At 35.7% G+C, this 13,678-nt stretch overlaps 1 protein-coding gene across 8 annotated transcripts in view; it reads left to right on the top strand.

The window, feature by feature from the left end:
- The window catches only part of RDX (radixin), a 118,822-nt gene that overhangs the window by 58,359 nt on the left and 46,785 nt on the right, over nucleotides 1-13,678 (top strand). For 7 of the 8 annotated variants that reach the window (XM_065528963.2, XM_045371065.2, XM_065528965.1 and 4 more), the window contains 4 exons: nucleotides 2,286-2,446; nucleotides 4,035-4,127; nucleotides 7,388-7,630; nucleotides 8,841-9,001. In XM_065528963.2, the coding sequence (XP_065385035.1) occupies nucleotides 2,286-2,446; nucleotides 4,035-4,127; nucleotides 7,388-7,630; nucleotides 8,841-9,001 (658 nt within the window). Of the gene's footprint in view, nucleotides 1-2,285; nucleotides 2,447-4,034; nucleotides 4,128-7,387; nucleotides 7,631-8,840; nucleotides 11,431-13,678 lie in introns of those variants that run through there. The other variant, XM_065528966.1, reaches the window with a different exon arrangement.

Raw genomic sequence — 13,678 nt, 5'->3', positions numbered from 1 at the left:
CTGGGGTGAGATGATATCTCATTGTGGTTTTGATTTATATTTCTGTGATTATAGTGTTTAACATTTTTTTCATATAGCTTTTGGCCATTTGTACGTCTTTTGAGAAATGTCAGTTCAGATGTTTTGCCCATTTGTAAATGAGATTATTTGGTTTTCTGCTATCGAGTTTGAGCTCTTTATATATTCTGGTTATTAGTCCTTTTTTAGATAGATAGTTTGTAGACACTTTCTTCTGTTCTTTGGTTTATCTCTTCACTTTGTTGGTTGTTTCCTTTGCTATACAGAGCTGTTTAGCTTGATACAATACCCATTATCTCTCTTTGTGCCTTTGTGGTCTTACACAAAAAACCTTTGCCTAGACCAATGTCCTTTTTTCACTTCTTTGGGTAGATTGATTCCTAGGTGTTTTACTTTTTTTTTTTTTTTTTTTTAAGCTATTGTAAATGGAATTGCTTTCTTGGTTTGTTTTTCAGATTGCTTACTGTTGGTGTATATAAATGGCTACTGATTTTAATTTTAGTTTTTAAGAAGAGATGGTGTCTCACTCTATTGACCAGGCTGGTCTCAAACTCCTAGCCCACGCAATCTTCCCACTTTGCCGTTCAAAAGTGCTGGGATTACAGGCATGAGCCACCATGCCCAGCCCTGATTTTTTAATGTTGATTTTGCATCCTGCAACTTTACTGAATTCATTTATCAGTTCCAGCAGTTTTTTTTTTTTTTTTTTTTTTGGTGGGATCTTTAGGTTTTTCTAGGTATAAGATCATGTTATCTGCAAATAAGGTTAATTTGACTTCTTTCCTTCCACTTTGGATACCCTTTGTTCTTTCTTCTTTCTTCTTCCTCTTCTTTTTTTTTTTTTTGGCCTAATTGCTGTGGTTTTTGTATTATTTTATTAAGAATTTAAAACCTAACCGAAGAGTCATTCTTCTCCAACCCTCTCAAAACCTTTCAAGTGTTTTGTTTTGTTTTGTTTTGTTGTTGTTGTAGTTTTTGAGACAGAGTCTTGCTCCGTTGCCCGGGCTGGAGTGCAGTGGTGCAACCTTGGCTCACTGCAGTCTCTGCCTCCTGGGTTCAAGCGATTTTTCTGCCTCAGCCTCCCCAAGTAGCTGGGATTACAGGCGCCCACCACCATGCCTGGCTAGTTTTTGTATTTTTAGTAGAGATGGGGTTTCACCAGGTTGGCCAGTCTGGTCTCAAACTCCTGACCTCAAGTGATCCACCCACCTCGGTCTCCCAAAGTGCTGGGGATTACAGGCATGAGCCACCACACCCGGCCTAAAACCTTCCAAGTCTTAACTGCAATTACTTAACTAGTTCTGATCAAGACCAACAAAATTAAGGACAGTAAGTAAAAGGTTGTAAGTTACAGTTAGCTTTCAAATTTCATAATATACACATTCTCTTAGTATACAGTAAGGGAGAATCATTCTTTGTAGGACCTTGTACTGTCTTAGTAGGTGGCATTCTGTTGTCTTCTGTCACAGGGCTTAAATAATTGTCAGAATAATATTTAAAGTTAGAACTTTTAAACTCTCTTAAAAATTTATTTTCCTTTCCTGTTCAACTCATTGGAATAAGAAAAGAGATTTGATTTAGTGATCTATACACTTAAGGACTTAAATTCATGTTATTTATCTCCCAATATTACTTATCTTCATGCCGTAGGAAGTGATATATACCAGTAACTCACATTTTTTCAATAATTCATATAATTCACATCAAAATTCCTATTTTTGAGTCAGTAAATACTGTTTTCAATCTTAATTTCTTGGATTTACTTATTAGTTTAGGTAAGTAAAAACCTAATGGAAGTGTTAAAAATGTATTATAGATTTCTGAAACATGGCAATTTGTTTACTGAGATCAAAACTTTAGATGGAGAGATTATTTCTTAAAAATAAAATAAAGTTAATGCTTGTAGCCTTTTTACATAACTTGAATTGCAAAAGATTTTCATGTCTCTTTAAAAATTATTAGGCTTTTGCCAAGTTAGAAATGAAATATAGTGCCTGTAGTCCTAGCTACTAGGGAGGCTGAGGTGGGAGGATTGCTTGAGCCCATGAGTTAGAGGCTGCATTGAGCTATGATTGTGCCACTGCACTCCAGCCTGGGCAACAGAGCGAGACCCTGTCTCAAGAAAACAAAGAGGTATATACGTATTTACATGTGTGCTAATTTTTAGAAACTGAACAGATTTGATTTCTTGCTACTATTTTAGCTTCTTTTGATAATGAGAATGTTTGGAATTAATCACTGTTGGGGGAAATACACATATTTCACAGAACTAGAAGAACAGACTCGAAAAGCTCTAGAACTGGATCAAGAACGAAAACGAGCAAAAGAAGAAGCAGAACGGCTTGAAAAAGAGCGTCGAGCTGCTGAAGAGGCGAAGTCTGCCATAGCAAAACAAGCTGCCGACCAGATGAAGAATCAGGAGCAGCTAGTAAGGAACTGTCTTCTTAGAGAAAAAAGTTTAAATAAAAGCATAGAGTGAACCCTCTAAAAAGAAAAAACAAAAAGCAACCATTTTGTGCTTTCTGGAAAGCAAGCCAAAGATAACATGTAACTTAGTAACAAAGTGTGGACAAAAACCTAAAACTTTTATTTCTGCCTAAACAAAAACCTAAAAATACAAAAGAATAAGATTTTTTTTTTTTTTTTTTTTTTTTTTTGAGACGGAGTCTCGCTCTGTCGCCCAGGCTGGAGTGCAGTGGCCAGATCTCAGCTCACTGCAAGCTCCGCCTCCCAGGTTCACGCCATTCTCCTGCCTCAGCCTCCCGAGTAGCTGGGACTACAGGCGCCCGCCACCTCGCCCGGCTAGGTTTTTTTTTTTTTTTTTTTTTTTTTGGTATTTTTTAGTAGAGACGGGGTTTCACCGTGTTAGCCAGGATGGTCTTGATCTCCTGACCTCGTGATCCGCCCATCTGGGCCTCCCAAAGTGCTGGGATTACAGGCTTGAGCCACCGCGCCCGGCCTATATTTTTCTATAGATTATTTGTAAATGGAGTCTCTTGTCAGCAAAAGGTTCTGATTCACTTTGACATTGGACAGGTTCCACAGTAAGTCAGTTGGCATCTTTTGCTTTAGATACATTAATATGTTATAGTTCCTATGAGATAACTATAGGCCATAATTGGTTGGAGTTTTTTGTTTATTTAGTGGACTTGCAAATAACGAGGTATAAGCATGTTACTTAAAAGATCCTGGATTTAAATATTAGTTCACACATGCTACTTGCTATGTATGTGTCTTTGGCTCTTTCTGAGCCTCAGTTCCTTCCCTTTGAAAAGAGGAATGATGGCTGGGCACAGTGGCTCACGACTGTAATCTCAGCATTTTGGGAGGCCGAGGCAAGCAGATCACCTGAGGTCAGGAGTTCAAGACCACCCTGACCAACATGGCAAAACCCTGTCTCTACTAAAAATACAAAATTAGCCAGGCATAGTGGTGCACACCTGTAATCCTAGCTACTTTGGGAGGCTGAGGCAGGAGTATTGCCTGAACCCGGCAGGCGGAGTTTGCGGTGAGCTGAGATCGTGCCACTGAGCTCCAGCCTGGGCGACAGAGCGACACTCCGTCTGAAAAAAAAAAAAAAAAAAAGAAAAAAGGAATGATACTACCTGTTAGGATTATTGGGGAATTACATGAGATGATTTGACAAAGTGCCATTTAAAGTATATAGCATTATATAAATATATTTTCTCTTTTGTAGACTTTAACAAATAGTTTATTGATGAAAGTTTTCTTTAAAAACCTTTTAAGTTACACATTTTAAGTTCCTGCTACTGAAAGCAGGATTAACTGCTTGTCTGTAGAATAATAGTAATCTTTTAATTTTGTCTCCTCCTTAGCTCATTACTTCAAGGACTTATTGTAAATAAGCTATTTAAGATCTTAAGAAATACTGTATTTTTTTAAATGGAAGACTATCTAAGAAAAACATAAACAGCCTAAGCATGTACATTAAAGCTTTGTTGACTTATAAGATTATTCAAAATATGTTAATCTTGGAATTATATTGTTTACTTTAGGCAGCAGAACTTGCTGAATTCACTGCCAAGATTGCACTTCTAGAAGAAGCCAAGAAGAAAAAGGAAGAGGAAGCTACTGAATGGCAACACAAAGTAATCATTTGTTCATTTACTAGCTTTTATTGAATAGCTTTTGTACCCAGGATTATGCTGACTTTATAGAGATGAATATAAGTTACTGTCATAATTTAGAGTGGGAAAAATACTTGTGTATGTGTATTGTAAATATTTATCTACGGATATAAACCAAGTACTTTGAGAACACAGAAGAGGTGATTAATTTCTGTGGGGTCCAGAGAGTTGTTGGGAGACCCATATACATTTAAGCTGGGTCTTGAATAATGAATTAAATTTTGGGGGTACGAAAGATTGGGACGTAAGATTGGGAATAGTTAGAGACTGAAGAGGTGGTCATTCCAGACAGAGGGAACTGAATGACTATAGGAAGTATGAATGTATGTAAATAGATTTGAGGATAACCAATAAGCAGCCGAAGCTTTCGTGTTGTTCAGAAATGTTGGAAGATGTGGCCCTCAAGTTAGATAATAGGGAATTGTGAAGGGCTTTAAATAAATGCTCTGCTACAGCAAGGCAGTGGGAGTATCGATTGACTTGGGGCTTAGAAGATTTCAAAACAGGATTGTAACATGATCAGATATGATTTTCTAAAAACCATGTAGTGATCAGTGTGAAGAAAGGATTGGGATAGTGGATACTTAAGAGATAAAGACCCAAACTGAGGATGTGGAAATGAGAATAAAGAGGAATGGGAAGAGATAAGAGACATTTTGTGGTAGACACAAAAGGGCGTGGCAACCAGTGATTGGATATGAAGTTGAATTATTTTTATTTATTTTTTATTTTTTTATTTTTTATTTTTTTGAGACGGAGTCTTTGCTCTGTCACCCAGGCTGGGGTGCAGTGGCGCGAACTCGGCTCACTACAAGCTCTGCCTCCTGGGTTTACGCCATTCTCCAGCCTCAGCCTCCTGAGTAGCTGGGACTACAGGCGCCCGCCACCTCGTCCGGCTAGTTTTTTTTGTACTTTTAGTAGAGACGGGGTTTCACCGTGTTAGCCAGGATGGTCTCGATCTCTTGACCTTGTGATCCGCCCGTCTCGGCCTCCCAAAGTGCTGGGATTTATTTTTATTTTTTTAGAGACATGGTCTTACTCTGTGTCCCAGGCTGGAGTGCAGTGGCACCATCATAATTCATTGCAGCCTTGAACTCCTGGGCTCGAGGACTCCTCCCCTCTCAGCCTCTGCAGTAGCTGAGACTACAGGCATGCGCCATCATTTTTATTTTTGTTGAGAATGGAGGTCTTGCGATGTAGCCCAGGTTGGTCTCGAACTGCTGGCCTCAAGCAGCCCTCCCCTCTCAGCCCCCAAAGTGCTGGGATTATAGGTGTAAGCCACTGTGTGCAGGTGATACTGAGATTTCTAATATGAGTCCTAAGTACATGAAACCACTATTGTCTAAAGTAGCACACAATTGTAAAATCAGGCTTTGATTGGAGGGATGGGGGACTATAAGATAATGAGAGTTTAATTCAAATGACAGTAACTCTTAAATGAAAAGATAATTTTTTTACACCCAAAGATATTTAGTTTTAGAAGATGATTTTTCTACAATAAAATGTACTTATACAGAAAACAGTTTTCTTTTTTTTTTTTTTTGAGACGGAGTCTCGCTCTGTCACCCAGGCTGGAGTGCAGTGGCCGGATCTCAGCTCACTGCAAGCTCCGCCTCCCGGGTTCACGCCATTCTCCTGCCTCAGCCTCCCGAGTAGCTGGGACTACAGGCACCCGCCACCTTGCCCGGCTAGTTTTTTGTATTTTTTAGTAGAGACGGGGTTTCACCGTGTTAACCAGGATGGTCTCGATCTCCCGACCTCGTGATCCGCCCGTCTCGGCCTCCCAAAGTGCTGGGATTACAGGCTTGAGCCACCGTGCCCGGCCAGTTTTCTTTTACTCTTAAGTAAATCTTAAGGTTTCTTTTACTCTTAAGTAAATTTTAAGTAAGTAGCAGTTTAAATTTCATTGGGAAGTTTTAGATGTATTGAAAATTAGTTGTATATAAATAAAACTACAAAAGGAATTCCACTGTTAATTTCCCAGTTACTCTACTTTGTTATTAGAATTTTTTAGATCCCTTTTAGGGATGATTTGTGAAATTTAGAGACACGTAAACTTTAAAAAAATCAGCGTATTACAGATATCAAGTCTGTGAATTATAGAAAATTAGAAAATGCACACAAAAGACAATTGTATTCCCATAAAGTAGGGGCAGTACTGCAAAACCTTAGTACATATCCTTCCAGGATACTTCCTGTTTATATATTCAACGTGAAATCTTACTGTATGTACTATTTCATTTTAGTGTATTTTCATCTCATAGAATATTAGGCTATATTCAGAATTTCCCAAAAAGTCTCATAGCTAATTTGAGACAAGTGTTCAGAGGACTTTGCATTGTCTCTATTTGCTGTAAGTCTCTTTTAATGGAGGGCAGTTTCTCTTTGTATTATTTTGATTTATTGAAGGGACCTACAGAATGTCCCAGCTCCTATATTTGTTTAGTTCTTTCCTTGTGTCATTGACCTTATCGTTTAACTCCAGTATTTCCTGTGAACCAGAAGTTAGATCTAGAACCTGGGGAATTCAAATTAAAAGTTTTTGACTACAGTGCATCAGAGGTGAGAATTCCATATAATTTAATATCTAAACTGGAGCACTTGAGAAAAAGGGGATATTGTTCATAATTATACCAGGACAACAGTGTAACAGGACTTTTCCAGGTAAACCAAGATAATATGATCACCCAAATAATTGGTGATGTTAGATATTTCAGATTGTATCATATCAGGAGACAGTATCTATAGTTAACTCACCATTAGTATTTGTTAGTGATCATTGGATTTGAGTAACGACAGTCTCATTCCTCTATTTTTCGGTTACATTTTCCGCTTGTGGCTCAAATAAAATCTATTTGGCATAGGATTCTTCGGCATTATACGAATATCCATTTCTCATCAGCTATTTGCACAACAATTTTAGCAAACAGTTGATAATCCTTGCCAGAATTAGTACTTATTTTTTTTGCATGTATGCTTGTTTTTCTTTTAACCTGTCACTGACTTGAAGCTTGCAGAATTAGTAATTCTAATGGGATTTGCATAATCTTTTGATTTTGTCCTTTACCTGTTGGCATTCTTTTATGAAAATAGAGCTTTCATAAATAGGGCTTATTTCATTACCTTGAAATATAGTTTCTGTTAAAAAAGCAGTATAACTTGATTGTTTTAATTACTAATTTTTGAACTAAGTTGCTCATAAACGTATTTTTAATGTTCAGGCTTTTGCAGCCCAGGAAGACTTGGAAAAGACCAAAGAAGAGTTAAAAACTGTGATGTCTGCCCCCCCTCCACCTCCACCACCACCAGTCATTCCTCCAACAGAAAACGAACATGATGAACATGATGAGAATAATGCTGAGGCTAGTGCTGAATTATCAAATGAAGGGGTAATGAACCATAGAAGCGAGGAAGAACGTGTAACAGAAACACAGAAAAATGAGCGTGTTAAGAAGCAACTTCAGGTATTTAAAATTTGCAGTTGTATGCACATTTGAAATATAGTTTGCATTTTCCCCATCTTAGACAAACTTAGTTAAAAAGAACATAGAAGTTTTAATACTGACTGGCCTTGTGATTGGTTTGTGGGTATTTGGCCTATAGTCGTTATTTCATTTCTTCCATTGTGTGAACCCATTAGCAAATACCTGTTAGCTTTGAATAAACAGACCTTAGTGAGTTATTTAATTACAACTTGACCCATTTTAAAAGGTATAAAGTATTCTAATGTCGTGTTGAAAAACAAATGAATTTAGTTTTTAATCAGTAATATGTACATTGAGGGCCAGGCACAGTGGCTGGGATTACACCTGTAATCCCACACTCTGGGAGGCCGAGGCAGGTGGATCGCTTGAGGCCAGGAGTTCAAGACCAGGCTGGCCAACATGGTGAAACTCTGCCTCTACCAAGAATATAAAAATTAGCTGGGTATGGTGGTATGAGCCTGTAATCCCAGCTACTTGGGAGGCTGAGGCATGAGAATTGCTTGAACCTGGGAGGTGGAGGTTGCAGTGAGCCGAGATCATGACACTGCGCTCCAGCCTGGATGATAGAAGTGACTCTGTCTCAAAAAAATAAAATAAAATGAAATGTACATTGGAAAGAATGATAGTTAATATACTATGTTTAAGACATTGCATAATCTTAATTATTTGTTCACATTTTATATTGGCAAAAGGTCAGTATATTACATGGACATAACTAGGTCAAAGTAGAGGATTTTAATATTATGAGAGCTTTCTTTTTTCCCAGTAAGTTATCTAATATTTTAATTGTTGAAATCTTTAAATATTAAAATAAGGTGATAGTTAGAATAAATATATTAAGACTTTTGGAGAACGCTTCCCTTGAGGTATAGATTTTAAATCTCACAGTAATATTAGTCTATAGTGGCTGCATTGAACTTTTTAGCCATTTCAAATATTAGATGAGGAAGTTAAGGACATTTAGAATAATGTACAAAATACCATGGTTGATAAATGTGGAAATGAAAGGCCATGTGTATTCTTCCCTTACCACTGTCACCACGATTACCAAAGCAAACTTACACACTAAAGAAAAAGGTTTCACAGTGGAAATGATTTGGTATATGTATTTATGCATCTTAAAGCCATTTTCATAAATTTTTTTAAATCTCAGAAAATAATTGTTGTACTTTTAATTTTTTAAATATAGGCATTAAGTTCAGAATTAGCCCAAGCCAGAGATGAAACCAAGAAAACACAAAATGATGTTCTTCATGCTGAGAATGTTAAAGCAGGCCGTGATAAGTACAAGACTCTGCGACAGATTCGACAAGGCAATACAAAGCAGCGTATCGATGAGTTTGAAGCAATGTGAGAGCTGTTATTTTGCATATATGTTCTTCATAAGCTGAACCACCAACAGAGAAAAGCAGGCCTTTGCAGATATGATGGAATGCATCCCACCTTGCCAAAGCACTTACACCGGTTTGACTGTGCTAGCTAAAAGACAGATTTAAGGGGAGCTCTTCAGCATTAAGGCAGTATGATATCATGCTTGGTTTTCTTTTTCTTTTGGTCCAGGGAATGGAGAATGGTGTTCCATTGCCTCCTTTCACATTTTTTTTCTTTTTTTTTTTTTTTCTGTTGAAGATTAACACTAATTATCATGTCTGACAAATGTGTATGTGTGGTTTCAGTTCTGTGTACATTTTAAAGGATAATGTTGATGAACATTTTATGGGTTTCCCTTGTCCCTTCCATATTTAACCTGTGTGTATTTCCACATTCTCTCTCACATTTTCTCAGTGTGCCCGTCTCTTATCTGCCATGTCCATAGCCATAATCCCACCATCATACAGATCAGGCAGTGTTTAAAATGATGGTAGGTAGCACAGTGGACAGTCTTTGATCATTATGTAGAATAAGGCTATGAATCATGAAAGAGATTAGAACATTTAATAATGTATGTACAGCTGGTGGTTAGTTTTTTTAAATCCAAATTTAATTGCCTTATTGGATATTTGATATTTGGTTATTTAATCACAGTCATCTTGAACAGCTTACATTGATTGGCGTTTTATCTCCTCTAATCCTTTGATGGCTTTTTCTGCCTACCATTTCACAGAGGTTTAGACAGCAGTAGTAGCTCCCTAGGAGAGTTTACTGATGAAACAGCCTCTGCAAGATTTTTAAAGTTTTGTTCTTTTATAGACTGATTTAGAAAAACAGATGATTAGTAAAAAAAGAAAATATACATTTGTTGGTAACTGATTTTAATTATTTTTTAAAACCTGGACCTTTCTGGAAGGGCAGCATATAAAAACATCAGTCCCGAGGAGGGGACAACAATACTACCTCACTGCTACACCTGCGATGACTGGTTCAAACACAATGGAGTGTGTAAGCTATATGTTTTATAATTCATGATGATAGCCTTGATCATCAAGAAATACTTTTGAAATTTCATTTTCCCTCAGAATATCTTAGAGTGCTAAATTTTTAACTGCCTTTTTGTAGAGTCAAACTGTGGGATTCTGATTTATATTAAAATTGTAAGCTCCTCACTGGTATACTATCATCCTGGAGGGCTGTGGTATGGCTAAGAGAGAGGGGGAATGAGACAGAGAGACTCTGTGTGTGTGTGTGTGTGTGTGTGTGTGTGTGTGTGTGTGTGTGTGTACTCTTGTGTGTATGAGAGAGAGATGCTAACCTTGTAACATGAAGAATGTCTGTACCTTGATATGATAGGTACATAATCATTATATATGGCTTCTAGATCACTGTGCTTATTTTTTTTCAATCTCTGACTAAAAATACTTAAATTTTGTTTGTTAATTCTATTTTAGAAATTATAATTTTAGTTTGTATTAATTTCAGTTATATCTTACTGAAGAAATCTTTCCAGTCAGAAGGAGGTTCTAATATTCACATGTTCTAATACTTTGTTTATTGTAAAACAGCTAAATTTGGAGATACGTAAAGCCTTGTTTTCTCTGTGTGGTTCAGCTGCTTTCCATTTGGTATTACACAGTCAAATTTACATTTATTAAAATTGCCATTTTATTAAACATTTTCATGCACAGTAGATTCAAGTTGTGTCTGAAAATATCTCTTGTGTTTTTTTGATTTTGCTGACTTTAAAAGGATTAATCTGGGCAGACATTATGAAAAAGAAAGGTTGCGTTTAATATATTTTTTGAACTTTGTAGGACAAAACATAGCTGGTTAACCTTGAAGTGACTGTTGTACCATGGTTGTGCACGTGCTTCAGAATCCTATGGAAGACAGTGTTCCTACTTGCAGTACATCAAAGGAATGGATGGTGGACCCTACTGTTCATGTTTTGAAACATAAATGTTCACTTTAAAGCAATTGCCATAATAGATAAAAACCTGAGCTTTCATTGGATTTTTGTTAATTTTCCTCATTTTGAATTATGTGCACTACCATAGCTACATCAGTTTGATACAGTATTGAAAAATTATCAGTTATATTTTGCTGTTTATGATCTATTTGTAGATTAGGATTAAAATGGATTTAATCCATTTTTAAGGCTGTGTGAATTTTTCTAAACAAGAACCATTTGCAATATGGATTTCATAGAGATTAAACCAATTATAACTTATCATTAGCAGTCGTGAGCACATGTTCATATAGTCAATGTAAAAATACACTAATGAGTATTTGGTAAATCCCAGTAGGCTTTTACTAGCATAATTTTGTGTTGTACAATTAAGTTACATTTACATCTCTAATTTTGGATAATATTCATTGGTTAACAATAAAGTGACAAAAGCTCATGCCTTCAAGGTCCACTGTTGTTATTTAACATGGATTTCTTGTATATTTCTTGAAAATTACAATCTTTATCGGAGCCATGAATCACCACATCTTAAAAGTAAGAAGTAGATAGGAAATAATTTTAAATCCTCATAGATCTACTCTTTCCCCAAAATGATACCTCTTTGGTATGGAAGTAATAGTGATTAATTCTGTGGAAAAGTTAAATTATTAAATTAAACTGACTTTCTTGACAACAAAATGTAATTTAGGGTTTCCAATCACTGCCTTTATTGTATAGTGGTTAGTTTCTTTTGCCTGAGGAAGATACAGTTTTTTGTCATTGATTCATCTCACTATTAGCATTTCAACATTCTTTAAAGAACCATATGCTAAGTATATTTATTTAAAGTACAAGTTCTTATTTTGAAGCTATATTATAGAGCAGTTACTATAAATCTAGAAGTTGATTGCCTTTTTCAAGTCTTCTTACTAATTTTTTACTTAAATGAGTGATAAATCTATAAAAATAGTAAAAGCTAGATTTTTTTGTTGATAGTAATATTTAACTGTCACTTTTATTTCTGTTCTCAAGGACACATAGTGACTTTTTTACTCTGATCCTGTCAGAAAATGGAATTTTAAATAATATTTTGCTTTATGTCTAGAGTTTTTAAGAGCTAGAATGGCCCCTTATAAAGTTATGTTAGATTTTATTGGCAGTCACTCTTATCATTAGAAGTATTTCAATATTACTGTGGTTTTTTTTTTAAATCCCACTATATTCTGTTCCAGTATTGATCACCTTGTTGATTGTTAATGTTTTTAGAAATGAAAAAATTTTTTTAATTCACAGGCATCCCATTTTACATATGCACAATAAAAACAATTAGTCTTAAAAGTTAAAGCTTGAAACTAAAGTCTAAGGGATTACTAACTTTAGCATTAATATACTGAACTAATGACTAAACCAAAGCTTAGATACCATTAGTAAGAATAAGAGAAAACAGTTCAGTGTGGAGCTGTACTGTTAGGTTCCTCTCTGGAGTCTGTTCTAAATGAACAGAACTTTAGCATTTTCTTATTTTTAACCTATCAAATATTCTAATGTGGTCTGTCACATGGAATGACAGTATTGTAGCTCATACAAAAGCTCTTTGGATTCTACAAATGTTTTTGATAACTTTATGAAATGTTCAGGCAGCCTGACTCCCCACAGTCTACACTAGTAACTAGGAAAACCTGGCTCCCTATCATGTTCCATATGTTAAAGCTTACCACATTCTTATCCTTAGCTTTTCCAATTAAATAATTTTAACTCCCAATTTTTCCTTAGTAGTCCTACCTCTTACTGTGTCCATCTATCAAGATTTAAGAACTACCATTTTCCCTGTGGAAAGATCATGGCTATGTGGTTCAGCTACTTTCCATTTGTGGGTAATAGACACTCAGATTTACATTTATCTGTTAAAATTGCCATTTGTCTCCTCAATACTTTGACTTCCCTTAACCTCTGTAGTACAAGAGTTTTCTGATTTGGGGTTATATATACTACTTTAGGAGTTGAAGTATTTCTTACACAATTTTTACATTAAAGATCTTGACTAAGGTGATACCCCATGACACATCCTTTGCATTCAGGTTTATGTTTTGGCTGTGGAGATCCCTAGCTACTCAGTGGCTCCAGGTTCTTATTTAATGGTCGTCATTTAGCCAATACATTTTTATTAAATGCTGGCTATATTCAAGGACTTAGAAGCAAGATTAGGATGATTGTGACCCTTTGTTTTGGCCTATATAGGGGACTTCAAATATTAATTTATTTTAGCTCTTAGATCATTTCCATTTATCTATTACAATATCATTTCTTTTAAAATGGCAATGCCACATTGTTGATTCCTGTTATTTGTATGCCCAGATTCCTCCATGTTTATAGCTAGCTAGTTGCTTCTATCAGTGCAAATTATTATTTTTACCACCCTATTCTAATTGTTCTTCACTTTTATTTAATCATTATTTTAAATATTTGGATTCATTTTTATATTTATGCATGCTATTTAGTTTGCTCCTAAAAATAGTGATACTGGTTTTAGTTTTTTATTACTAAATCAGTATAGCCAAATGTCCATCTTCCTACTGGTAATATGCGATCAGAATTTCTGAGATTATTTATGTGACTATTTTTGGAAAAGTTTCTTTTGCTAAAACATGGATTTATTATATGAAATTCTTGCACTGTGTTACAATGTGTGCTATGATATCCCTTTT

The sequence above is a fragment of the Macaca fascicularis genome, chromosome 14 (assembly GCF_037993035.2).
Source record: "Macaca fascicularis isolate 582-1 chromosome 14, T2T-MFA8v1.1".
Taxonomy (NCBI): domain Eukaryota; kingdom Metazoa; phylum Chordata; class Mammalia; order Primates; family Cercopithecidae; genus Macaca; species Macaca fascicularis.
This window is presented reverse-complemented; position numbering and strand designations above follow the sequence as displayed.